The 27,828-nt window shown below is 41.9% G+C and overlaps 3 protein-coding genes across 4 annotated transcripts; 1 reads left to right on the top strand and 2 right to left on the bottom strand.

Moving 5' to 3' along the window:
- Positions 1 to 138: 138 nt before the first annotated feature.
- rnf121 (ring finger protein 121) lies at positions 139 to 12,173 on the bottom strand. 2 transcript variants are annotated; one of them, XM_079649090.1, is made up of 10 exons: positions 12,030 to 12,173; positions 11,391 to 11,552; positions 9,643 to 9,680; positions 9,079 to 9,220; positions 8,659 to 8,813; positions 7,977 to 8,084; positions 5,164 to 5,284; positions 4,486 to 4,619; positions 3,330 to 3,431; positions 139 to 680 (listed from the first exon to the last, which is right to left on the bottom strand). In XM_079649090.1, the coding sequence occupies exons 2-10, from the start codon at positions 11,466 to 11,468 to the stop codon at positions 560 to 562; spliced, it is 999 nt and encodes a 332-aa protein (XP_079505216.1). In that variant the 5' UTR covers positions 11,469 to 11,552; positions 12,030 to 12,173; the 3' UTR covers positions 139 to 559. The 2 variants fall into 2 exon arrangements, with proteins under 2 accessions (XP_079505216.1, XP_079505217.1); XM_079649091.1 differs by lacking the exon at positions 12,030 to 12,173 and having other exon boundaries at positions 11,391 to 11,671.
- A 138-nt stretch (positions 12,174 to 12,311) lies between these two features.
- LOC307018713 (ribonucleoside-diphosphate reductase large subunit-like) lies at positions 12,312 to 19,765 on the top strand. The gene is made up of 19 exons (XM_079649087.1): positions 12,312 to 12,519; positions 13,297 to 13,385; positions 13,507 to 13,684; positions 13,908 to 14,008; positions 14,098 to 14,157; positions 14,240 to 14,279; positions 14,382 to 14,544; positions 14,661 to 14,802; positions 15,265 to 15,348; positions 15,450 to 15,611; positions 15,923 to 16,002; positions 16,092 to 16,293; positions 16,694 to 16,843; positions 16,933 to 17,154; positions 17,232 to 17,308; positions 17,395 to 17,530; positions 18,236 to 18,331; positions 19,049 to 19,237; positions 19,321 to 19,765. The coding sequence occupies exons 1-19, from the start codon at positions 12,501 to 12,503 to the stop codon at positions 19,510 to 19,512; spliced, it is 2,382 nt and encodes a 793-aa protein (XP_079505213.1). The 5' UTR covers positions 12,312 to 12,500; the 3' UTR covers positions 19,513 to 19,765.
- Positions 19,766 to 21,234: 1,469 nt separating this feature from the next.
- LOC307019834 (short transient receptor potential channel 2-like) lies at positions 21,235 to 27,212 on the bottom strand (the record flags this gene model as incomplete). Its single annotated transcript, XM_079650938.1, has 13 exons — positions 21,235 to 22,076; positions 22,547 to 22,664; positions 22,757 to 22,829; positions 22,908 to 23,035; positions 23,120 to 23,312; positions 23,577 to 23,669; positions 23,775 to 23,937; positions 24,515 to 24,715; positions 24,792 to 24,966; positions 25,563 to 25,727; positions 25,829 to 26,029; positions 26,109 to 26,801; positions 27,198 to 27,212. The coding sequence occupies 13 exons, from the start codon at positions 27,210 to 27,212 to the stop codon at positions 21,235 to 21,237; spliced, it is 3,060 nt and encodes a 1,019-aa protein (XP_079507064.1).
- Between the last annotated feature and the right edge of the window lie 616 nt (positions 27,213 to 27,828).

The raw sequence follows: 27,828 nt of genomic DNA, 5'->3' as shown, positions 1-27,828 counted from the left end.
ATGCATGAGACCGTACGTATGAAACGTACTAATGTCACAGAAGTTCAAAATAATGACTCAGAGTTAAAAGGCTAAACAAATGATTACATAAATGTGTGTATGTGCACTTTGGAGACAGAGGGAGGAATTATATATTACTTGTGTTTCCATTTAATCTTTATTACTCATGTGTGATAGCCATCAGACATGAGGACAAAGTCAAACTCCAGTAGGATCTTTTTTACTAAGAATAAACAAACACTTAAGACATAAATTAGTAAAAAGCACCCCCTAATGATTTTTAGAACCGATTTACTAGGCCATACTGAAAGATGCACCGAACAATTATCAAGTGTAACGCTGTGTGAAACAAATCCTGGGAAACTGACTGACATCCACATTGAGATTTACCAATAAAATTCAAATAAACTGTAAATACAGACAATATGTGCCTATAAATATATACACAAAAAGTATAGACACTTTTATTGGTGTTTTAGTTCAATGTTAGGCCCTCAGTCTTTTGAGCCAGTGCATATCATCTCCGTGTGGCGAGTTTTGTCCCTTTCTGCATCGCAGGTCACTCCAGACCCAGGACGTAGTTGATGCCTTGCACAAATCCAATGATAACAGGCTGCCACGCCACCAAGTACCGAAGCCAGTCCAAAAGTTGTCCATACATGACATGTGGCCTCTCCCAGCTAAAAGGAAAATGGGTTATGGAAAAAACTTGAACAGCAATCCACAATGGCTAATGAATGGATGCCAATTAAAGCGGTTAAAACACAGATTAAGAGCCAGTAGAAACCACTTTCAGTTTCTGTGAAAGAGATACAGTCGTCTTTAGTGTCAACTGTGAACAAAAAAAAAGGAACAGGAACTTAATATATATAACCTATAAATGTTTCACATCTCATTTCACCACGCCTTTTAATGAGCTGTCTGAAAATTGCAACAAAACTTTGCCGTCAAAAGTTCCCCCGCAGTTACAAGAAACACGTCTTGGAATTTCTGCTTCAAAAACACCCAATTTAGATTTCAGGCCCTACTTTCACTTGTTTTATCTTTTATACAGTCTGAACGTGGATATTACTGTGCTGTTAATGATATCTATAATTAACTTGTAACGATATAATTAAATCCAAACACCATGACGACCTCCTAACCTATCAGGCTCTCCTCTCCTCTTTCTCTGCTTCCATCTCTCAGGCAAAAAGCACTTTCTTTCAAGATAAGATCCAATCTTCCTATTCCAATCCCAAAAAACTATTTTCTATCTTCTCCACCCTCTTGGACCCCCCCAAAGCACCTCCCCCCTCCTCCCTTCTGTCAAGCGACTTTGTTAACCATTTTGAAAAAAAGGTTGATGATATTCGCTCTTCTTTTTCTGACTCACCTTTACTCACCGCTGGGTCACCAGACCCTCCCTTCACCCACACACTGACCTCCTTCACCTCTGGGTCACCAGACCCTCCCTTCACCCACACACTGACCTCCTTCTCCCCTCTCTCTCCAAGTGAGGTTCTTACCCTCGTTACCTCTGCCCGTCCTACCACCTGTTCTCTGGACCCTATCCCCTCAAACCTCCTTCAGACTATCGCTCCTGATATTCTACCATTTCTCACCCATTTCATCAACACTTCTCTAACTTCTGGTCACTTTCCAAACAGTCTCAAGGAGGCAAGAGTAAACCCTCTCCTAAAGAAACCCACTCTCAACCCGTCTGATGTTATTAACTACAGACCCGTCTCTCTCCTCCCGTTCCTGTCTAAAACACTTGAACGCGCTGTCTTTAAACAACTCCTCTTATCTCCATCAGAACAACCTTCTGGATCCGCACCAGTCTGGTTTCAAGGCAGGTCACTCAACAGAAACTGCTCTCCTTGCTGTCTCTGACAAACTGCACACTGCTAAAGCAGCCTCCCTCTCCTCTGTCATCATCCTTCTGGACCTGTCTGCTGCATTCGACACGGTGAACCATCGGATCCTCCTTCGCACTGTCCAAGAACTTGGAGTTTCAGGCACTGCACTTTCCCTCCTCACCTCATACCTCAACGACCGCACCTACAGGGTTACTTGGAGAGGGTCCGAGTCCGACCCTTGTCAATTAACTACAGGGGTCCCTCAGGGCTCGGTTCTTGGTCCCCTCCTCTTCTCCCTGTACACAAACTCGCTCGGGTCTGTCATTAGCCCGCATGGTTTTTCATACCACTGCTACGCTGACGACACCCAACTAATTCTGTCCTTTCCCCGCTCAGAGACCCAGGTCGTCGCACGCATCTCTGCTTGCCTAGCAGACATCTCTCGGTGGATGTCTGCTCATCACCTCAAGCTCAACCTTGACAAGACTGAACTGCTCTTCCTTCCGGGAAAAGATTGTCCCACTCTTGACCTAACAATCAACATCGGCACCTCTGTTGTTTCCCCGACTCAGACTGCAAGGAATCTGGGTGTGGTCCTAGATAACAAACTGTCCTTCACTGCAAACATCGCTGCTACAACCCGCTGCTGCAGATACACGCTTTACAACATCAGGAGGATACGTCCCCAGCTGACCCAGACATCAGCGCAGATTCTGGTCCAGGCTCTCGTCATCTCACGCCTAGACTACTGCAACTCCCTCCTGGCTGGTCTACCTGCATGTGCCATCCGACCTCTGCAGCTCATCCAGAATGCAGCGGCTCGTCTGGTCTTCAACCTTCCCAAATTCTCCCACACCACACCGCTCCTCCGCTCCCTTCACTGGCTTCCAGTAACTGCTAGAATCCACTTCAAGACACTGGTACTTGCGTACCATGCTGCGAATGGATCTGGCCCTTCCTACATCCAGGACATGGTTAAACCGTACACCCCAGCACGTGCACTCCGCTCTGCATCAGCCAAACAGCTCGCTGCACCCGCACTGCGAGGGGGACCCAAGTTCCCGTCAGCAAAAACACGTGGGTTTGCTATCCTGGCTCCAAAATGGTGGAATGAGCTCCCCATTGAAATCAGGACAGCAGATAGCTTACACATCTTCCGACGCAAACTGAAAACTCATCTCTTTAGACTCCACTTCGAGCGATAGAATTACTAACAAAGCACTTATATACTAATAAAGGGCTGGCTTTCTAAATGCCAGTTGAGTAGCACTTGAAATGTTTGGCTCTATGAAACCTGATGTACTTATATGATTCTGTTTTCTTAAAGGTTGTATCTTCCTGGTCGAATGCACTTATTGTAAGTCGCTTTGGATAAAAGCGTCAGCTAAATGCAATGTAATGTAATACACAAAATACAATTTTTAATAATGCAGCACAGAAGAACAACAGGGAAAGCCAACATGTATAAAGAACTTAAAAGAAGGATACGGGTTGCTGAACATCCTCTTCAGATCCACCTTCTCTTTGCAGTACGGACACATCTGCTTCTTTCCGACGATACACCATCCTCTTATGCAGAACTCATGGAATCTGGATGTGGAGTTAAGGCTCGGCACTGAAATATGTGAGGGTCGGTTCAAACACTGGCTCAAAATGTCATTACTAACAAAATAACCTTATTGTTGAAATATGAAATGTATTATATTTGTAGCCACTGTGAATTCACCTGTTGGGTCAATATTGTTGAAAAACCAAAACAGTTCTAGAAAACAGACATGTTACTTTACCTTAAAAACTGTTTAAAGTAAAATACAGTATAGTTACCCACTAAAGGTTAGTACATTTAACTGGCAGAAAAGGCACTAATGTTACAGTGGTAAAATACAAGTCGCAACTATAAAGTTATTTTCTTTCTTTTGGTAAAACAATCTTTGATATTGTATTCCATATTTCTATTTGTTGGATACTTTCTGAACCTAGGCACAAAATGATTTCACTAAATGTATGACAAAAAATAGAGATATCCATATAATTGCTAGAAACCAACAATTGTGGATTTTTCGTGTGGATCTCCAAGTCTACTTTTGAGAGAATACATTTATTTAAATGTTTGCATTAACAGTATTAAAATGTCGATGCCGAATGAATCGCGTTCTATCCTCTTTTGCAACTGAACAATTTGCTGTCACCATTGGCAGTCACCGTGTAAGATAACCACACATTTTCCACAGTAAACTCAAAGGGATAAAAGTTAAAATGACTATAAAAATAAATAAAACCACCGTCACAAAATATATCAAACATGAAATATATAAATAAACGTTCTATTATACAAGTGGCAGTATACGATATTGTACGTTTTAAAGTAGTGTTGTTTACAGTGGAAGCTACACGAAATAACAATGGGGGAAGTAATATGCATTCAGATGAACAGACTCATAACATCCACAGTAAGACATAAAGGTCAGGTTGACTAATTCCCTTTTGCCTAGACAATCACGTACACAATAAAGTTGTCACAAAGTGTACCATGACTAAAGCTTTTTATAGACATGGAATACCCCATCGTGCAGATCAACATCTCTTTCGCTGATAAAACATATAGCTGCATGACAATATGTCCGATTCTCACGAGGAAGGATACACATGGTTGCAGGATAATCTGTACGTGTTCTCGATAATCCCCTCCTCGCTGACATCTACGAGGATGGGCTGCCCACACACTGCACAGATATTGTCAGAGAGGTGCTTGGTTGGCATGCCAGATGCACTGTAGTACTGGAAAACAAAGAGAGAAAGAGGTGATACTTTAGCTCAGTGGTTCCCAAGTGTCTCGTATACCCTTGAGCTGGTCTCTATTCTATAAGAACCCCCTCACTCTGATGATACACCTGCATTTTTCCTTATGTAAACCCTTAATAAATCGTATTTAACCCAACTGCTCCTTAGATGAAATTCAATTGTATAACCCTGAATACAAATGTATTTAAACTTGCACTTATTGTCAGTGAAAAAATTATAATATTAAGACTCACTTCTAGCAGTTTCAACATCTTTTGTTAAGACTCAAGCTTTTAAGAGACACCTGAGCTTGCTTGTCTTTCATAAGCTTCGATAGTTCTGGGGGCGGGACACAAGGACTATGAAAATAGATTTTTTAAATGTTTTATTGTGTGGAAATATATTGCAATCCCTAATCTTTCTACTCCCCTTGCAAACCCCTGAAGTACTCTAAGGGGTCCCCGTACCTCCGGTTGGGAACCACTGCTTCAGTTTACAGTTGTTAACCTCACAGCTTGGGGCCTACAGTCTGTCTACGTACCCCAACAGTGGAAGCCATGAAGTCTGCACACATCTCTGCAAAGTCCCTCCCCAGGACCCCGTAGTACAGACCGTAGAATAGTAGTGAGACACCAAAGTCCATCGCGTCCTCTGGCTTTATCCTGCAGAGAGAAGGCACTGCATCACGGCTCAGGAGGGGTTCAACGTTAGCTTTAATTCAATTCATTAAAAAAGTACAAAACATATGGGCTAGAATAATTCTAAGGATCAGCTGTACCCGGAAACATGTTTTAAATGTACAGCTTTGAATCGTAGTTTATTTAAAAAAAAGCCCAATAACTTATTTGCATACCAAGCTTGAAATATACCTTTGCTATTTTCCCTTATAAGCAATCTGAGGCTTCTGTTTGAATGGATGAGCTGCCAACACATTTTGTAACAAAATAAGATCAATTACTATGGAGAAATGTGATGTAGGCTGTTAGTTAAAGGTCCCATCATATGCTTTTCTGTTTATTACCCGTCCCCTTGTGTGTAATGTAGCTTTTTCTTCATGTAAACGGTCTGCAGAGTCACAAACCCTCAAAGTACACCCTGTAGTGAGTAAAACTCTAAAACAGAAAAAAGACCTGTCTATGCTGCCCCAGAACGCCTCGTTGGAGATTTTTCTTTTTCCATTTTTTTCTTCTGGGGCCTATTGACATCACTAATTCTGGACCAATTGGCACACAGCTATAGAACAATAAGCACACTCTCTGCCAGGGTTGACTCCCGAGGAGCTCAGGAGTCCGCCCCGCGAGGCTCCCGGAGCGGACAGTGTGAGGCGGATTTCCCACTGTGTTTCCCCAGATGCTGGATATAGACTAAGTGCCATGCCAGTGCGAGACCGCGGAGCTCAGGCTGAGCTCCGCCATGTCCCGCTAACCCTGTCTCGCTGACCCCACGCAGCAGCCAGGAAACGACACCAGTAATCCACCTCACACTGTCCGCTCTTCACAGCAGCGAGCCTCGCAACGTCCACGCAGTATTCTTATCTGTTTGTCATTTTCTGGTTGCTAACAAACCCTATTATAACACATAAACACTGATGTCCAGCTGTAACAGTGGTGGACTCATCAGAACAGAGTGGGCGAGCCGACCAATCAGAGCACAGTGGGCTCATAGGGAGGGGGGGGCAGGAGCTCCAACAAGCTGTTTAGGACAGAGCGTGAATATACATACTATATAGAGATGCTGTATGAGAAACCAATGTGAGTTTGGAAAATTGAATAATATAAATCTATTCTAGTATACCTCAACAATGGAATTATGATCAGTAGAAATGGCCAAAACATGGGACCTTTAAAGCATATTCAAGTATCAAGCATAATTGTTTTACATTTGATTGATTTAGCTAACTTATAACTTAACATATGAGGCAATATACCTCACCTCTAGTGAGTGACCCACCCTTTGTATGTATTTCTGTATGTGGCCCTCATTGAAAAATGCCTGGACCACCCTGCTCATGTGGGTTAACTACTATAGGACATTTTCCTGTTTTATACTCAGCTAAATTTAGCAACTTCCACTTCATGTGCGTAAGAAGCAGACAAACTATAATTTCTCTGACCTTTCCAAACAGACAGAATAGATCTTTGTCATTGCCTAAAGGGAAGTATCTGAGAGAACTAAGCACGTGTGTATGTCATTTTGTTACAGAGGAAATGTTTTTAATAAAAGGTATCACATTGTGTTTTACGTGACTTCTCACACAACCACAGGTAACCTTAGTTTGTACACATAGACCTGAGGCCAGCTATGGATTATGTAAACACCATGAAGCAGGCAGTCAAAAGAGTTATTTGCTCTTGTTCCTGCCTAAATCAGTCAAATTAAATCATCCTTCTGCGTGCTGAATTATTGTAGTGCTTCAATGCACAAAATGAAATGCAACCAACCACAGGGTCAGCTCATAAAAGACTTAGACCCCGTTTACACAAGGACGAAACGGGTTGTATCTGCATAGTTTCTCGAGTATAGCCCCTTTGTTCACACGAGGCCATAACGGAACGGCGGAAACGGACCCCGCAAACGATAACGGGTCCCAAGGTTGATAGATCTGCAAACGGAACGCTCTGGGGGGCCAAACGGCTCCGTGTGTACGCCCTATATGATCATTTCCCGACAGATGAAGCCATAGCCCCGCCGCTCCTGCTCACTGCTGTAGCATGGTCAGTAGCTACTCTCAGTAGCTACTGACCATGCTACAGATGTTAGTGCAACATCTACAGCTCCTCTACCACAACCAACAAGTGGACATAGAGAATTACATGAACTACATGTTGCTCAATCCACCGCGGGGCATAAACAGAAGGGCAACCATGGCAACCATGCTCCGGGGTCTTCTTCGCTGCTTTTGGTGTATTTTGTGGCAGCAGCAGCGCCATTTACAGGCCCGGCATATGTACTACAGCGTTTCCAGCGGTCTCGTGTGAATGGACACGTTAAATGAATCGAATGCGTGTGAACGGAAGACTTTTTTGAAAACGCATACGGTGCGTAAACGCAAACGTTCCTGTGTAAATGGGGTCTTAGAAAAAGACAAAACGGAAGAGCAATTAGTAACTCAGATGACTGGTGGATATTGTGATGATCAAAAAAGGTATTAAAAAATACAAAACTAAATGCTACATGTAGAACAGAGAACCAGAAGAAGCTGAACTTCAAACATCCTAAAAATTAAAAAAAGATGACAGCTCCTGTCAATAGCAGCCAACCGGTTTGAGTTATTTTTTAACTGTGTAAGTACATATCCAGTGAAATACAATATTATGATTCATTTAGCACCACTGAAAAGATATGAATACATACCTGAATATAAGGTTGATACCAAAAAGTGTAAACATGACCACAGTGTAGCCGGCTATTCCTGTGCCATAGCTGATCTTGTAGAGAAGGAGGAACCACTTATACACCAACCTGCCAAACCAAAGACAAGGAATTTTCTGTCAGAAGTCAGGGATGTCATAATAAAATAAAACTGAAGCACTAAAATGAAAAATGATATTTTATATTAGAAATATTATTAGTAATGTTGACACAAAATAAAAACAATATCTTTAAGAAACTTGAAGATTATGGTCTGGCTAAAAATCTAAATCAAAATGAGTAAATTATCTCCAGTTTAGTTTTTTTGAGCTATATCACTATCATTAAAAAAGGAACAGCAGGAATTCCCATTACCCCTTGTGATGTAAGCACCTTGACCTCCCAGGAGATGGCACTATGCCGCAATTTCTACACAGTTTTCCTACACATTAAGCCAACCATGTCATTGTTTGTATATGTAACTAAATACTTCTGAGATGTTATAGCTGCCCCTGACAAAAAAAAAACTTAAAGTAAATAAAAGAAAACCAGAACAAGCAATCAAATTGTGAAAAAAAGCTAAACCATTAAAACCTTGGTCAGTATCACAAACTGTTAATTCCTCATAACAGCAAGGCCTTTTAATTGAAAGGGTTTGATTGTGTGTGTATGAGGGTTATTATACCTGGGTGTGGTGCAGGCCAGGGGCTTGCGAGTGGCACGGAAGGAGATGTACGCTGTGATGACGGAGAAGATGAACCACGTGCTCAGGAACCTCCACCAGTGAAGTTTGGTGGTGAAGTAGAGAGGAACTACCCACATCTGGAACAGAGTCACCAGCTACAAGGGAGCAGAGGGCAGACGTTATAGGAGGCATGAACGCCAGGGAGAAACAGTAACCAGCATGAGACACTGTGTAAGGAAGGGAAATACCATCCATCAATACTTGTTCATTGAGAGAACAAGTATTGATGGATGGATACTGTATGATGCACCAAGTGTTGCCATACGCCATGTGCTAGTACTTATTATCTTATTTCCCCCTTCCCCATCAATGCAAACACACACACACACACACACGACCAGCTCAAAGTCTGTGTCTTACATTGTATGACTTTGAATGTCTCTGTTTCCACTGCACGAGGACTAGCTGTGCGACGACGAGGGTGACGATGAGGATAAGCACCATCTCGGCGTGCATGGCCGCATGACCTTCGTGTTTGGCGTGCATTCTTGCATGCTCCACCCTGTGGAAAGATAATACAACATACTCAACTGATGTTACGTAGCTGGGAGCCACAGTGTTTGTTGTCGTCATAACAAACTCAGGATAGGTGTGCCCTTAAAGGTGTGTATCACAGCCCTGCACAATAGCATCGCCTTATGGCAGTCACTGTAAACAAACTGCAGCATTTCTGATACGTTTTTAATATGTCAGTAGTGGATGTTAAGAACACTTATCTTAATATTTTTCATTTTAAATTATAATGTCTGAAGTTGTTTTCTATACCAAAAACATTGTGTATTATTCATAAAAATGCTTGCAAGAGTAACTCTGCATTTAGAATTTGTGTTTAACCGATAAGTGGTCCTTCTATCCAAGTGCAGTTCATATTATACGTTGCAAACATAAATGCATTACAATTAAAAGTGTGTCCAAAACACTAACCTCCACTTCTCTTCTGGTGAAAGCTTGGACAAATCCAACTAAAGAAAGGAAAAGGACAAATTATGACCAATAATGTTGACATTGTATCGATTAAGGTAAACAAACTGATGACAAAAATCACAGAAAATGATACACCTCAAATCACAAGGAGAAAAGAAAACTGTAGTTTGCTTTAGTGCACTGCATGAATCACATTTCAACAGAGAAACTGTAATTATAGTAGCACCAAATCACTGTTTTGTACATCAACTCTCACCCAGTTGACTTTAAACTTCCAAATCTTACATGCATATCAATTACAGAGCAGATAAAGCAACCAATTGTGCAGCAATGCGTGTCAAAGCCCAATAACTATATTTAACAAGGGTGAGGTTATTAAAGTGCAAGTCCAAGTTTGTTTAGTGATTACAGTCCCTCCCAAGTTGTTGGGCTTGTTAAGCTACTTAACCATGACTGAAATTAACAGCCAGCAGCTGATGAAGTGTTCTCTGGTTTTTAGAGCTTAATATCCGCCAAAAAATGAAAGAAGGCTGACAGTGTCTATACCTATAAGTATCCAACTCTGGGTACAAACATATTTCTTACTGAATTCACACAGCCTGATAGGTGAGTTTTTCAGTCTGGGTCCCCATTTGCCCCTTTTTACATTTTGACAAGATAGGATTCAATCCATAATGCCAGTATGTTTGTGAATTGCAAAAGGATCTTAGCCCTTTTATTAAACATAAGAACACTGTATGTATTGTACAGTGTAGTGTAACATGCACACTACTTTAATTGCTTAATGTTTATATACATATTGAATTGTTTTATTTTAATTGAGTGACTGTTACAAAATCCAATTCCCCCCCGGGATAAAAACAATATATTTTATTCGTCATATGTTTTGCTCAGCAGATGAATACATTTGAGTCTTTTTTCTTACCACTTGATATAATAATAAGCAGAGAAAAATAGCCATCAGGACACATCAAGTCTAAATGTTACAGATTTCCATTCAGAAACCTTAATCATAAGTGAACCAAACACAAGGATCTTCAGTGTATTTTGCCAGCCTATTGTGATGGCAGCCGTGATGGTGTTCTGCGTCTGCATGAGTAATGACACCTGTAAAAGCACACCTGTTTCAGCGCACTCTGGGGTCTCCCTTCACATTATGAGCCCCTGCTGTGGTCAGCTTGACATCCAGGTTTGGTTTGACCAGATGATTGAAATCCCACAGGAAGTGGATTGGATGCTTCCCTGTGGCTTGACACTGATACACATATTGCACCTTAGCACAGAAAAGGCCATATACTTGACCTTTGACCTAATGAGCCACATCATCTTTATGAGTTCTCTGAACGTATGGGTGTGGAAATGTGTTATGCGTTATAAATGCCGATATAATTATTCTTAAACAGCGTGTTAGCTTCTTTTACCAGATGAAAGCAACTACATGATATAAACGTTAGCCGGCTAGATAGCTTAGCATAGCTTAATGCTGTTAGGGAGATGGCACTGCCTTTATAACGATTTGCTATTAGTGACATGCAATGGAAATGTATTTGTATTTAAACCCCATAACGATACCTATGCTTGGTAACAGATGTCTAAACAGTAGCAAGCTGCTTATGTTAAGCTAAACCCGTGAGTAACATGAGTAGCTAGCTAACACTGCGTTACGAGTTAGCAGCTAGAACCCCAGAATACATTCACCTCCATCTGTTTATCTGTCATAAAATGTCGCTGGGGTCAATAACTCTCACCTGGTGCGGCTCATCGTGATGTGGGAGTCCATGGTCATGCTCTACACCATCAACCTCCACCTCAAACACCCCGGCCATCTTCGGAGTGCTGCTTTACCGTTCCGGGCCATTAGCATTAGCAACAATCCTGAGTGGCACTTCCGGTCATGTTTGGTTAAGTTTCTTTCAAAATAAAAGTCGGAGATAATGTAGGTCAAATGTTTGTTTTGTTTTTTAATGTAGGTCAAATATATGAAAATGTGATCAAATAGTAAAGCCCTGACTTTCTGTATTTGTTTGTAAAGTCTGAGGTCAAGCCATAGCTTGATATGAATGAAAGGGATAGATGCTTATATCAATATATTTAAGACCAATATACTATTCATGATCATATTTACTGTATTATATCAATGTCGTTGTATTTATACGATTTTTATAATGGAGCAACTTTTTTTTAGAAGTGCTACTCAAAGCAATGATAATTGCAATGAATGCCACTCATTTGTAAAGCTTTAATAACTCCATGGAATAACACACGATGTAAAACATTGCCTACACGAGTCAATAAAGTGAAAATGTTCCATTAAAAAAGTAGACTCTTGCAAGTAGACTAATATTGCAGGTATTAATAGCATATAAAACATGCACCAGCAGAGTTACCGTGAAAGGAAGGCATTGCACAACAAACAGAGAGCCAGTCACGCCTTCTATAAACCCTTGTTGGATATTTGTACATTGCAACAAAGAGCCCACATGAAGCAACCCTGCTGCTGAAATCAGACAGGATAATTACATGTTGTGTTAAACCCGTTGTTTGGAAAATATCGCGCCAGATTTGGCCCGGAAACGGAGACCGGAAGTTGTAAAATGATCTATGATGCATTTTTGATTGGTTTATAAATCTGACTGAGTCTTCTCGGATTGGCTGAGCTGCTGACACAAAGCGTTGTAACCATGTTTGTAACTGGCACTGGCAGGACAGAGGAGGTTGGCGCCCTCAGTTTGAGATTCAAATGCCAGTTGTCCTTATAATTTAATAACCTGTTATAACATCTCAGTAATACAGATCACTTATCTGTTTCGAAGCTAAAAACACAACAACTGCTGTCAGAGGAAAACATTGTTGCCAACATGCACGTCATTAAGCGAGGTAAAGTAGCTCACTTTAACTTTCTTTCTGTCAAATAATATCGGATAATGCAATGTTTCGCGGGGGTAATTTGAGGTCCTGGAAAACGTTTAAAATAAATTAAAATATGTAAACTGTAAGAAACGTTAATACTCAAAATAAAAACTGCGCTTCTGCAAATCTTTTCCTCCTTGTTAATAATGTACAATTGTACCTATTTAGCTATAGTGTGTTTCCTTTTGTTTCTTTGTGCATGGTTCTTGTCGACTTTCAACAAAGACTTGAGTTATGAAAGAACAACAACTGACAAAAAGATTTGTATCCGATTTTAAGTTTGTTGCTTGTTTTGTTTTTTATTTGAATAACGTGTAAGCTTATTTTTTTTCAATAGTAACGACGATATTAACTTGAATATCAGGCTCGTTTTCCTGGTTTTACTCTCTAACACCTGTCCAAAAAGTTTTTTTAAGGTAATAGCGTTGTCCACTATTAGGAGTGTATATGAAGAGGATTATTATAAACATGTATTTTCATCATTTGTGTTGGCGCAAAGTAAGAACGTTTTGTTTCCCTGGTTACACAGGTGTTCAGCGTGCGCTTTATCTGAGTTAATTGATCATTGGAACGAGTCCAATTTACATTTATGGGATTGATAATCTTGTCTGCTATTTCAATGTTTAGAACCTTTCATCATATTTTACAAGTTCTTTGATGAACAAACTTATGTCTAGATTTCTTTGAGGGAATTGACCAAATACAGTTTTACAAACAATGTTTAATTTAATTTTTGTTTTTCAGATGGACGCGAGGAGGCGATAACTTTTGATAAAATCACTTCTCGCATTCAGAAGCTTTGCTATGGGCTCAACTCTGAATTTGTGGACCCTGTAAGTTAAGACCGTAAAAAGCCATATCAATGTTAAAATAAATGTGAAAGTTTGACGATTTCTACTTGAATTGAAAGATAATCTACTATGCGTTCAACCCTTTATCTGTTTATTTGCGCAGGCTCAGATTACGACGAAGGTGGTCCAGGGTCTGTACATTGGAGTCACCACTGTGGAGCTGGACACTCTGGCAGCTGAGACGGCTGCCACCCTCACCACCAAACACCCTGACTACGCATTTCTGGCTGCACGCATTGCAGTGTCCAGCTTGCACAAAGAAACCAAGAAAGTGTTCAGTGGTGAGTACAAGTTGCAATAAAAAATACACTGTCTATTGCAAGATATGCACCTTTTGTGTGTGTGTATAATAAAATGTGTTTGTAAACATGAAATAACACCTTTAGTACATACACATGAATTGAGGAATTGTCCAGTAAATGAGGATGCTGTACACACAATATTGTTAGAGTGATTATCTTATCCTTACCGATGTTGCACTTTATTTCCTCTATGCTTGTGTAGATGTGATGGAGGACCTGTACAACTACGTGAACCCGTTAAATAAACGCCACGCTCCTATGATCTCCAAGGAGACGCTCGACCTTGTACTTGAAAATAAGGGAGTAAGTCACATTTTATGAGGCATTTCTTTCATGTTTTAAAATGTCAAGTCATTGCATTGTGTTTTTACATAATTTTCTATATTTTGCAGCGGCTCAACTCAGCCATCATCTTCGACAGAGACTTCTCCTACAACTTCTTTGGCTTTAAGGTAACTTTTATTCAAATGTTACATTCAAAATCTCAATTAGATATTGAATTCTAAAACTAATTTGTATTTTTTGCTTTAAAAGACGCTCGAGCGGTCGTATTTGTTGAGGATTAACGGCAAAGGTGAGAATGGCTTTTCCTGGAGCATCTTGAGAAGCATGTTTATGTGCTGTTTGGATATCATTTCAATTGTTTATTTGCTAATTATTGTCTCTCCTTGTGCAGTTGCTGAGAGGCCTCAGCACATGCTAATGAGAGTGGCTGTCGGGATTCATAAAGGAGACGTGGATGCAGCCATTGAAACCTACAACCTGCTGTCAGAGAAGTGGTTCACCCATGCCTCCCCGACTCTCTTCAATGCCGGCACCACCCGGCCACAGCTGTCCAGGTGAGATAAGATAAGATATACTTTATAGATCCCAATTCACTCTGAGCAGTGACATCTCATGCTTTTTTCTACATTCGATTGTTTTCTTCTTTCCTTAATCTAATTTTTTTTTGCAGTTGTTTCTTGCTGACCATGAAGGATGACAGCATTGAGGGTATTTACGACACTCTGAAGCAGTGTGCCCTCATCTCCAAATCAGCTGGAGGCATTGGACTGGCAGTGAGCTGCATCAGAGCCACAGGCAGCTATATCGCTGGGGTGAGTCAAATTCATTGTTAATATTCATTATTAATGTGCTGCTTATTTTTCAGATTAATAATTTGATATTTTGGTCTATAAAAGTCAATACCAGTTTCCAGTGTTGTGCTTATAAAAAATGTTTTTTTAAGTCCGAAACCAAAGGATATTTAGGTTAATGTAATTTATACTATATACTATATTCAGGTCAGCCTTGAAAAAGAGATCAATGATCTCAATGGGATTCACCTGCATAAATAAAGGTTTGAAATGAATACGGAAGAATAGGAGAAATATCCATTTTTGAGAGGCTGAAAACAGGATTGCTGTCATTTTTATTCACTATCAAAGTATTTGCCGTTTCTTTTTTGGTTGATTGATTGATAATTTTAGCTCTGCATTCAAATCAAACTGAAAAAGAACAGTTTTACTTGTGTCTTAATTGTATGACTTACAGTAGTTCTTGTTTTGTTTGTTTTGCAGACTAATGGCAATTCCAATGGGCTGGTTCCGATGCTTCGGGTCTACAACAACACAGCACGTTATGTAGACCAGGGAGGCAACAAGGTGAAGACACACACTAATGGAGCTGGATGTTGTTGCCGTAGAGACACCTCTGGTAGTAAATGTAATGACCTCTCTCTCTCTCTCTCTGTTCCCTTGTTCAGAGACCCGGGGCCTTCGCTGTGTACCTGGAGCCGTGGCATTTCGATGTGTTCGACTTCTTAGAGATGAAGAAGAACACGGGCAAAGAGGAGCAGAGGGCCAGAGACTTGTTCTTTGCCATGTGGATCCCAGACCTGTTCATGAAGCGAGTGGAAGCCAATCAGGTGAATATCTGAGGGAATCCCCTCCATGACTCACTTTCTGCAAAGGTCACAGTTTGAATGAAATGATACACTTTATGCTGCAACTAACTATAATTGTCATTGGTGATTAATCTGCTGATAGTTTTTTCGATAGTAATACTTTGGCCTTTATAAAATGAGTGAAAATTGTGAAGAAAACTTCACCCCAGTATCTCAAAATCCAAGTTGATGTCTTCAAATGTCTTGTCTAAAACTACTGTAAGTTTGCTGTGGGGTTTAATCTTCCTGCTCTATCTTGAACACTTCTGATTGCCCCTCTTCTGCTTTCCTAGGACTGGTCTCTGATGTGTCCCGGTGAATCTCCCGGGCTAGAGGAGTGCTGGGGAGAGGAGTTTGAGGAGCTTTACACTCGGTAAGACCAGCGACACAACACAACTCTCTTCTGAACAACCACCTGACTTCTCCTTGCTGACCTGTCCCATGTGTCTGTGTTCTCCTCAGCTATGAGAAGGAGGGCCGGGCTAGGCGTGTGGTGAAGGCTCAACAGGTTTGGCACGCCATCATCGAGTCTCAGACAGAAACCGGGACACCATACATGCTCTACAAGGACGCCTGCAACCGGAAGAGCAACCAGCAGAATCTGGGCACCATCAAATCCAGCAACCTGTGCACGGAGATCCTGGAGTACACAAGCAAAGATGAGGTGAGGGGGGGGGGGGGACTGTTAGGTCTGCTGTATTCACATTAAATATGTAGTTTTTGCTCATTCAGCTTGTCCTCCCTTGTGATTGTTCTGTGATTATACCTCTTTCTTCAATATGACAATGCATACATATATTGATGAGGCAAGATTTAGCTATTCTTTTATTTCCTTATGCAGTCCTTTAGCAGTTTCACACATAACAATCAATAGACTCTAAAAACATCACATAATATCTATCACGCCTACTATTATGAAGATATTTTAAAAGCACCCATCAACATAAGTATTAGCAGATTTATCAGAACTACTATAACATTAAAATCATTTCAAATATAACACTTGAATCACAGTCAAATTAAAGGTAACTTAATATTCATTTCTCTTCTCGTGTTCTACTCAGGTTGCAGTGTGTAACCTGGCATCTATTGCCCTCAACATGTACGTGACCCCAGAAAAGAGCTTTGACTTCAAAAAGCTTTCTTCTGTCACCAAAGTCATTGTGAAGAACCTGAACAAGATTATTGACATCAACTACTACCCAGTGATTGAGGTAAGCTTTAAACCAGTGTTCCCTCTCTATCCACTGTGCAGTCTGATGTGCTCCATGGTAACCAGTGGCTCCTCTGTCCTGGTTTGCAGGCGGAGAGGTCTAACAAGCGCCACAGACCAATTGGAATCGGTGTGCAGGGTCTGGCTGATGCCTTCATCCTGATGCGTTATCCCTTTGAAAGCCCCGAGGCCCAGCTGCTCAACATCCACATCTTTGAGACCATCTACCACGCCGCCCTGGAGGCCAGCTGTGAGCTGGCAGCGGAGCTCGGCCCCTATGAAACCTACGCCGGATCTCCTGTCAGCAAGGGGGTGAGTACTTTTCACATTGTCTTCAATCCATCCCAGGATACAGTTCAGCAGCTCAGCTCTGATCCTTTGATCTCCAGATCCTTCAGTATGACATGTGGGATAAAACACCAACAGATCTCTGTGACTGGGGAGCATTGAAGGCCAAAATTGCCAAGTAAGTCTTTAAATGTCTCCCTTGTTGGTGTTTTTCTTATGTATGTGGGGGTTGTGGCTAACCTCTGCCCCCCTGTGTGTCCTCAGGCACGGGGTGAGGAACAGTCTGCTCATGGCTCCCATGCCCACAGCCTCCACCGCCCAGATCCTCGGCAACAACGAGTCTATTGAGGCGTACACCAGCAACATCTACACCCGCAGGGTTCTCTCCGGAGAGTTCCAGGTCAGCACTGAGAGCATGCGCTGCTACAGATTTGGGAATTTGACATACTATGCTGATACATTTGCCTAGAAATATCCCCACATGAACGGTTGGAGTTTTTGTCAGCGAGTCTTTTCACTCTAAAACAGTGCTTCTCAAAGTGTGGTCCGCAGATCACTGGTGGTCCGTGAGCGCCCCCTAGTGGTCCGTGACTATATTGGTAACATTTCTTATTTGAAATAAATAAATACATTTAAGTTTTCCACACTCTCGTGGGAATATCTCCGCAATGGAGCGAGGTTAAGTTTCACTTTCGATTGCATGATATAGCCCAGTGCAACACCTCCATCAAACATTTTGCCACTTGTTTGTACCATTTTCAATTTCATCATTTCTAATCTGCTCTAGAAAAACGATGTGTTTTTTGACATTTGTGGAGTTCGGTGGTCCGCGAGTGTTTTTTTATTGGTTAAGTGGTCCTTGGTATGAAAAAGTTTAAGAAACAATGCTCTAAAAGTATTTCAACAATGTAATGGTCAGGTATCTTGGCAATATACACAGGAAATGACAGTAACATGGGTACATGAATAAGTGATCACACATATTTTAAAATGATAACCGTTAATTTCATTATTTCTTATTTTTTACACACATAAATATCTAATCAAAACATGCTCTTAAATTGACCTCCCTTGTTTCTGACTTTCTTTTGTGCCTCTGCCACAGATTGTGAACCCTCACCTGCTGAAGGACCTCACAGAGAGAGGGCTGTGGAGCGACGAGATGAAGAACCAGCTGATTGGTCAGAACGGTTCCATCCAGGTGAAGAGTCACTATTCAGTATCATTGCTCTAAATCTTGTTACGCCCAGGTCTACGGGAACCTAGGCACAGCACAACATTTGCACTCTCCCCACTCTTCCCACTCCCAAGAACACGGACACCGAGTCAGAGAAAGCGTTTGGTAAATTGATTTACCAAATATATACAAAAACAGGAGTAGCAAAACTAACAAAAAAGAAACAAACCTTACAAATCCAAATCTTACCTAACCGAGAAAATAAATATACAGGCTTCTTACCTACACTACCTTAAACATGAGAAAACGATCGATCCAAAAGGGAAAAGAAAACAAAAGGGTTTGCACTCCTGAGAACCTAAACTGTCTTGCAAAGACAGGTAAAGTGACACTGGCCCGCAGCCAGAGGAGAAGAACAAACGATACCAAAGTGCGCTCAAAACACCATAAAACAAAATATCAAAAAGCACCGCGATGGGAGTAGGCGAAGTGGAGTCAGCGAGAGCGGCCGAGGAACTGCACGGCTGCCGCTTAATATGCTACTGTCTCCTCAGGTGGACCATCAGCATGCAGGAGGTAGCTAATCAGCTAATGGGCACCACCTGCTTGCTCACACACACTCACAGACACAGGAGGAGGGAAAAATGTACACACAAATGACCTAACAACCCAGGGTCGTAACAATCTTCCTATAATTAAAATATGTGTTGGTAATCAACATGCTCTCTGACTTGTCTGCAGGGTATTGAAGAGATCCCTGCTGATCTGAAGCAGCTGTATAAAACTGTGTGGGAAATCTCCCAGAAGACAGTCATCAAGATGGCAGCAGATCGTGGGGCTTACATCGATCAGAGCCAGTCGCTAAACATCCATATCGCCGAGCCAAACTACGGCAAACTGACCAGCATGCACTTCTACGGATGGCAGTTGGTAAGTCAGGACTGAGGGAATACTCAATGTTCATCGCAGTGCCAAGAAACAAACGTCCTAATGCCGTCTTCTTCTCTCTGCAGGGTCTGAAAACCGGCATGTACTACCTGCGGACAAAGCCTGCCGCCAACCCCATCCAGTTCACCCTGATCAAGGAGAAGCTGAGGGAGGCCCCGGCAAGGAACAGCGAGGAAGAGGAGGTCAAAGAGAAAAACATGGCTGCCGTGGTGTGCTCCTTAGAGAACAAAGATGACTGTCTGATGTGTGGCTCCTGAAAACACACTTCCCCTTATCCACTGTTAAAAAAAACCTTTTGGAAACACCCTGCTCTTTTTTTGTATATTACGTTGGAAAGATAGTTTTACATATGCAGCTAGTTTCAGGTCTCATATTTATATTTACTATTTTCATCATGAATTGCTTGTTTGTATATAATGTATAGGGTACAATGAATTCATACATGCTCTTAGTATTTTTTAATTATTATTTGTATATGTGGGTCATTTTAATAAACATGATTGTATTTTAGATGTGTGGGAATTGAACTTTTTATACACAGGTCTTTATTTAAGTCTCTTTATTTCATACGCTGCTGTACATTTTTCTAGCTTTGGTTATGCATGTATTGTTACTGATCATATTTAGACCTAAATGTATTGAGGCAATGGTTTTCTTTTACATTTTCAAAAAAGCAAAATATTTTGTACTCACATGGAGGAAAGGAGAATGTCTGCATGCTGTTCTAAAAACGTGTTGTTAATTAGGAAATGAAACTCATCATCTAACAGGATGGTGATTGTGATTGGCTGGTGATAAATCATGCCTGTGCACGTAAAACATGAAATACATTACCTGGTGCTAAATGTTGTGGGCTTTGGTGTCAGAATGAATAAAGTGTGATATTTAATTATTTCGTGAAGCAGGTTAACAGAATAGACACTGAAAATAGAAATGATGATGGCATCAGTCACCAATAACAGCGACAAAGCGTTACGTGCACAGGTGTGTTCCACAGGAAGAGTGTGCATGTGTCGGGGGACAGGTGGAGCTGCAGGTGGTGATTTAATGAACTGATTCAAGCTCAGGGGAGCAGAATGTGTGAAACAAGCTGAGACCTGCTCTGTCACACTGTGGCGGGCTGCTGGTCGTGAGTTAGCAACACTAATCAGCACAGAGTGAATGTTCTCCTGCATTAAGCTCAGGAAAAACAGAAATTAATGATTTCAAATGTTTTAATTGTGTTACAAAGTTTCTATTGTGCAATTATTTTTATTGAGCACAATTCTACTTTCTTCTGATGTTTAAATTTCAACAGAACTACCCCACCAATCATCATTTTGCAGTTTCAAGTTACTACATTCAGCTGATTAATTCGTGTATTTTTGTAATGGTAATACACTGTAACCCTATTTAACTGCCACTGATGCTTATCAAAGCCTATTGATTTCAGCATCGTGACTTTAAGATGCACAATTACTTTTGAACATGTTAGCAATTATAAAACAAATTGAATTTAAACTGATTTTTAATAGACATCTATTTTCGGAATCAATGAATTGTATTGCCTAAATCTGACGAATTTAAAATATTGGGGAATCAAAGATAACGTTTGCCAAACAATGTTTTTTTAAATAACTTTTTAAGAAGAAAGTCAAAGGCTTTCTGTGTTAGAGCAAGATAAGGTTTCTTCTTATTTCACATACAGGTTTCTGCTTACTGATTTTCTCACATAACTAAGTACTTAGCTAAATGAATTGTGTTTTGCGTTACGCTAGATGAAAAGTCAGATAGCACTTTCCAGTCTGCAGTAAATATGAAATATGAGCAGCATTAGAGCATTAGATGACCTTTTCACAACACGGGACAGCTGCTCTGGAGTTCATTAATTAGCACATTATATTTAGTTTTAGGCACAAAAACAGAGAAAACAAATTAGAATAGGCAAGGATATATTTCCCAATATGTGTAACTTGTCACTTTTAAATAATTATAAATGTCTACGGCCTCACTACCGTCCCTCCAATCGCCCCATCCCCTTCTTCTGATCCGAAGCCGGTGTCCTGAGAGAGGCTGCTTTCTGTTGGGGAGGGGACGGTTGTTGTGGCTCCAGGCTTTGCATTGCCCTCTTTGACAGCAATTTCCCCTGCCGCTTCATGTTCAAACTTTTTACCTTGCTTCCACTTTGGCTCCACTTTCTGTTCTTTCAGCTCTGCTTCTCTAAACTTGTTCATTGCTGACTTTGTTTCTGTCTTTTCACTGTTGAATGTGTCAGGAGTTGTATCTGTGTGTGTTTCACTCACCTTCCCCCCTGTCAGCTTCTCATCTTCCTTTCCTTTTCCTGCCTTGGGTTTAGACTCCTTTTCTACATGATTAAAACTTGTCCCTGCTACCACTTTAACTTCATCTTCAGTATTTTCTCTATTGGCTGCTTCCATCTGCTCTTTCTTCTCAGGTTCCTTCTGATCCCCTACCTCAGTTTTAGCTCTCCCCTCTTCCATCTTCACCACATCACAGTCCGTCACCTGCTTCGATCCTTCTGCTTCACAATCGCCAACAACATTTTGATTGTTATCTGTTTCAATTTGATCTGTAACCCCTTCTTTCTCTCCATTGTGCACTGGCACTTTGAGTGATGACGCTTTCTCATCTGGTTTGCTGTTAAATCCTACAAAATTGTTTTTGGCACCAATGATGTATTTCCCCAGAAAAGAGGAGCCCTCATTGGTCAGTGGGTCTCTTGCTGGGTGTCCCTCCTCCGTCAGAAGCTGCTGGACCACCTTGATGTCCCCGTGCATCTTGCTGACCGTTTTGGTCAGCAAAGTGATCCGATTGCCGATATCTGAGGGAAGGGAAACGGCATTGGAGGCACTTTAAAGGGGCCCTATTATGCAAAATTCACTTTTTCATGTCTTCTTTTATACATAAATATGTGTCTCCCCCCCCTGTCTGAAACGCCTTCATTGGACACCTTTGTTTTCTTCTGTAACATAGTGACATCACTATTTAACACTGACACTTCTATTGGCTAGCGCTCCAACACAATGTTCGTGATAGGCTAATGGGCGGGATATCTCTAAGCGGCTGACCAATCAGAACAGAGCCGGCCAGCTAACCAATCAGAGCGGACTGGACTCTGGTTTCAGACAGAGGGTGAAAAGAGGTGCTGCAGCACAGCAGTATGAGAAACAAATGCCTTTTAGATAAAAGGCATTTCTATCATTTATCTTTGTAAGGACCTTTAGTAAATAAGAAAGAGTAGAAAGATGGAACCCAACAGGACTCTCAGACATTTATTTCATCCACACGTACCTTTCCTCTTGTTCTCCTCGAACTCCCTGCGTGCCGACTCAATGTAGCGCTGCACCAGAGCTCTGATCACCTGCTGCCGGTACGGTATCTGGTCCTCTTCAGGCTCCTTATCATTGCTCTTAAATCACATGACATCACAGCGTTTAGCAAATATTATGAAGAACATTGTTTTTTTCTAGTCACACTGCTGAATATGAGCAATCAACTTACCATAGAGGGAATAGGAGGATATTTGTTCTCAGCATTTGAAGTGCAGCAGCAGCAGATTAGTCTGAAGAGACCTCTGGAACAGAATCCAAAAACAATCAATAAAGACGAAAATTGAGACGAGTCAGCAGTTTCCATTGTTTTTAAAGCTCACCTTAACATGTAGTAGAAGGCTTTGGGTGAGGGGATGATGTTGAAGGGCACGGGAATGGTGAGGCCCTCTCTGAAGTAACTGAGGTACAGCTTGGAGCGGGCAAACTTCCACTCAACGTCTGCATCATCCTGAGATAGAAATGCTCGGATGTTAGCGACAGTCGTTAGTTTCTGCCTATCTTTCAGGTCTGACAGAAGAAAATACCGCTTTACCTCAATTTTCTGGAAGGTGTTGGTGATCATGGCGATAAGCATGTTGAGCAGGACGATGACGATGACGAGGGTGAAGATGCCGTACAGAATCCTTCCTACAAACTCCGCCACCACAAACTGGGGCATGTCCACGTAGTCCTGGTTAGCCACGCCAAACATGGTCCAGAAGAGGAAGTGGAACGTCTCATTAAACCTGCAGCAAAGCATGATGGGTCGGTTTTCATACTCTTTTAAATGGACATGCTGAAATATATCATGTATATTATTAGTTTTAGAAACTGTCTGATGTTATTTCCTGTGTTGGATTTACAAATGGAAGATTTTATTGGGCAATTACAACCTTATTAAAAGTATAAACAAGATGAAACTTGCTGGGTGATGTGAAATCAAAAAGATTCTGTAAGTCCTTATAATGTGTTCACCTTGCAGCTGTAAGAACAGAATCCTTTAATCATACCTGCCAAGGTGTGGAGAGAGGACATAAGGAACATAGACATTGTTGATGCCGCAGAGGAAGGCTGTTCCGATGATCATCAATATAAACATAAATCTAAAAAAGAAAGAAAAACATTCTCATCAGCTCTGTCAGGTTAAGTCCCCCTCGGTCAGTGATCAGTACAGAAATGTGCAGAATTAAGCTTCAGGATGCTTATACCTCATCATGTCATCGATCATCTTCCCTATGGAGATCTGCAGAGTTCCCAGGGACTCGTGAGCTGGCAGGATGTAGGCCAGCCGCGTGAAGCTCAGCATGCTGGTCACTGCAAACAGAACCTCGGCCAGCAGCTGGGGGTCCTCCTGACGCCAGTCCTCACGCACTGTGGGACACACAGTCAGACAGAGAGCCAGGGGTGAGGGAAGTAGTGAGCAAAAGCTGGATAAAAGCAACTTGGATTACAATTCACACGATGTGAGAGAGTTGGTAAATGATTTAGTTTGACTGTTGTTAAACAAAGACCCCATTCACTGTGATTTGTCAAACTTTCCCCTGTCTTTAGATTCTTCTATTTAATAATTCAAGGTCACACAGGGTGAATAATTGATATACAAATGACCATTTTGTGTCCTAAGTGTTCATTTAAGAATTCAGCTATTTTGGATGAATGATCTTATCATATTTGGATCTTATATATTATTACAGTAAACAGTAATTATTCTACTGTAAATAATTTAATCTTACATCCTGTTTAGTTTTGTTCTGTTTTATATGTGCACATTTTTCTTATTCCTGCAAATTACTTTAATCAATTTCAATTGCATTTGTTGCACGCCTTTTTTCTGTTAAGTCTGTTGTATGTTGCATCTTTGTAGGAGGACTAAAGATGTTCATTACCAAAACTACTACTGTGTGCATATGACAAATAAAGTATTTTAACTTTTGAAACGTTTTCTCACCAGCCTGAGTGAAGTAAACGCACTCCTCTGTGACATCGTGCCCATGGCACACGAAGAAGCCTTTGAGCATGATGAGCAGACGTAACGCGAAGGAGGCCAGATACATTCCGAGCACCATCACGTCCAGGCAGTTCCACCAGTCCAGGAAGTAGCTGCGCAGCCCCTCGATCCACACCTCCTTACACTCGTACCAGAAGAACCCTGCCGGGAGACCCCTTAGTGTTAAACACTGAGTTTCCTGTGTGTCCTTCAGGCATGGTTACTTTAAGGAACTCACCGACCACCCACACCATGTGGAAGGAGCTGTGCAGCATGTCCTGATGCCGGGAAGCAAATTTGGTTCGATACATCTCCATGGTTATTGACTCTCCCAGTAACGTGATGAGGAACCACAGGTAGGAGGCTGAGTGCAGGAGGAACTTGATCACAGGAATCTTTAGTAACTCTCCCACCTGGTGAAAAACAGAAAGACGATTTTAGGGCCAATATACACATGCATGAATGGATCTCTAAAGGGGCCCATGTGGAGAAGGCCAAGAGGTTGGGGGGCCTTCTTTTTTGAATGCCACTTGGAATGAAATGTATGGCCAATTATTTGCTAAATGTTACCGCCATCTAGATCTGCGTGACTTTTATGCAAGACACATTTGGTAAATTATTTTAAAATATGCTAGAGCTTACCAATTATTTTCAAAAATACAAAAAACTATGAATAAAAATATGTTTTCTATGTCTCAGCAAATATAATAGTTTGGAAATATAGATTTAAGACATCCAAATACCAGTCAGGAGCTTTTTATTTTTTTAATTAAATAATAAAAAGGATTTCATTACATTCTATAAAGATCTATAGGAACCCTATAAGAGATACAAAATGACTATAAAACAAAAAAAGACTATGTTTTGCATCTATAAATGGACAGGGTAGGGGGCCCTTAACTAATTTGTTCCCGAGGGTCCATTGTCTCATATTCTGTGCACATGCACATGTGTGTTAATCGTATTTTCCTATCTCATGGCAGTCTGTGACATTTTCGTGTGATATGACCTTTGACCTTGGAGCGACCCAGTAGACGAGGCAGAGGAAGGGCATGGTGAGGAAGATCACCATGGAGACAAACAGCTTCCAGGCCGTCCTGCTGCCCCGCCATCCAGCCAGGTTCCCGCACCAGATAGAGGAGAGCACCTGCTGGCAGATGGGGTGGGCCACAAACTTCCACAGAAACAAACACACAGAGAGGGAGGAACACATTATGGATTGAATCTTCTTACTTTAATCCTCTCTGACTGACCGTAGTGTCTGCATCCAGCTACCTGCTTCTGGTTGAAGTTGACAGCGAGCCGCAGGCGGGACAGGTTGGGGATCCCCTCATCGAAGGCCTGCTCCTCCAAGGAGTCCTGGCTCTCATCTCCGCAGCTGTTCAGGATGGTGGTCACCTCGCTCTGATTACGACACATGCCCAGCAGCTCCACGGCAAACTCCTGGCAGAGCTCCTCCAGGCCCAGGTACTGAGGCTGCAGGAGGAGAGTCAGGTTACAACACAGACAGCCAACATGAACAGGAAGTGAGGAACGTGTACCAATATCACCGGACCTTGAACTCTGGCTCTTTCTGCGAGAGCATGCGGAGCTCCCTGCTGAGAGTGAAGGCTCTGAGCATGGCGTCCTCAGAGGTGACGGACAGGTAGGCGCGGCTGGCGATGCCGCGGTAGGTGTTGATGCGAGACAAGGAGAACTTCAGAAGGTCGTACTGCCGGCCGTTACGACACTCCAGACAGATGCAGGATATCTTGTGCGGCCACGGGATGACGTGCCCTTTCCGGGTGAGCATGGCGACAATGTCGTACAGGTCCTTCTGGCAGGCTAAGGTCAGAGGAGTCACACCAGGAGCAAACTGGGAGTTGTCAATTGACTGGTCAAAGATGGCCTGGGAGAAGGAGCGCACGTCCATCTTGTTTCCTTTCTCCTGGTCGAGGCGGTCCAGCAGGCGCTTCACCACCCGGGGCTGGTTGGTGTCCACGGCCACGAGCAGGGCCTCGTGAATCTGCCGGAAGTCGAACTTGACCCCCTGCAGGAGGACATCCATGCAACTCTCGTTGCCCAGGCGGATGGACAGGTTGAGGGCCTCCCTCCACTGGCGGTCCTCGGACTCCTCCAGCTGGCGGAGGATGCCGTCGCCGGTCTTCAGCAGCCCACGAAGATGCTCTATCTTCCCCTCCTGGATGGCAGCGATGAGCTCCGGAGGGAAGCGCATCTTCCGGTTCATTATCTCGCGCCATTGTTCTGGCTGAGGGACAGGACAGCAGAAGAACCAGGTGGGCATTTAGACATTTTACGATTTTAAGATTTTAAAGTCAGATTTCATGGAGAAAAAAACTAACTTCCAATTTATTTTCATACGATAAAGCCTGAATTTGAGACAATTAAAGGATCAATAAAAACCAAGGTAGATTTTACAAATGATTTCAAGTAAAAAAACAACTAAACAAAATGTTCAAACAGTTATTGAATGACTGTTAGCAGATACTTGAGTACAGATTTATCTCCACATCATAACATTTAAAAAAGAAATACACTAACAGTTTATATGAAACTGGAACGAGAGATTTACATTGAACCTTTGGCCTAGAGTTACATCTACTTAAATATTTTAACAAACCCAACTGTATAAAACTTTGCTTACCGTGAGGTTTTCCATCGCTGGTGAAAAAGAAGAGCAGTAGATCCTTAACTGGGGACAGTATCACATTCTCTGGATACATCAATTATATTTCTTATCCCAGCAACTTTAGGCTTCACAAATGAAGTAGAAAAATATGAGTAGGTTTCAGAAATAGGAGTACTGAGCACTTGGGTGTCCTGCGATCATGTGCCACCGGCTGACTACATGAAAACAGCACCAACAACCTCAATAACACACTTTCACCCCCCATGGGGCAAGGCCAATTAAAAACATAGTCTGTTTAAAGTGTCTCATGCTTGGCTGGGCCCAAGCCAAACTGTTTCTGTGTTGAAACATAAATTAACTCTGGTCTCCTGTTGGAAACAGTGCCATGTTACAATTAGGGAGACTATTACTGAGCAGGCAGCAGCTGTCAGTCCCAGAGGAGAGTCCACAGCACGGGGAAAACAAGGAGCTGCAAGCGAAATATATACTGACATTTTTCTTCCACCTTCCTGTTAACATGTTAAGCTCTTATCCTCTCTGCTTTGATTACTTTACTGGCTCTTTGTCAGTACAGTAAGAGTCAAATTAACTGTAGCCTATAGTGAGTGTGGTAGAATTATTTTGTAGTTTGGATGGCGATGGCACA

The sequence above is a fragment of the Notothenia rossii genome (assembly GCF_949606895.1).
Source record: "Notothenia rossii genome assembly, chromosome: 9".
Taxonomy (NCBI): domain Eukaryota; kingdom Metazoa; phylum Chordata; class Actinopteri; order Perciformes; family Nototheniidae; genus Notothenia; species Notothenia rossii.
The sequence above is the reverse complement of the archived record's forward strand: the minus strand, read 5'-3'. Positions and strand labels throughout refer to the sequence as shown.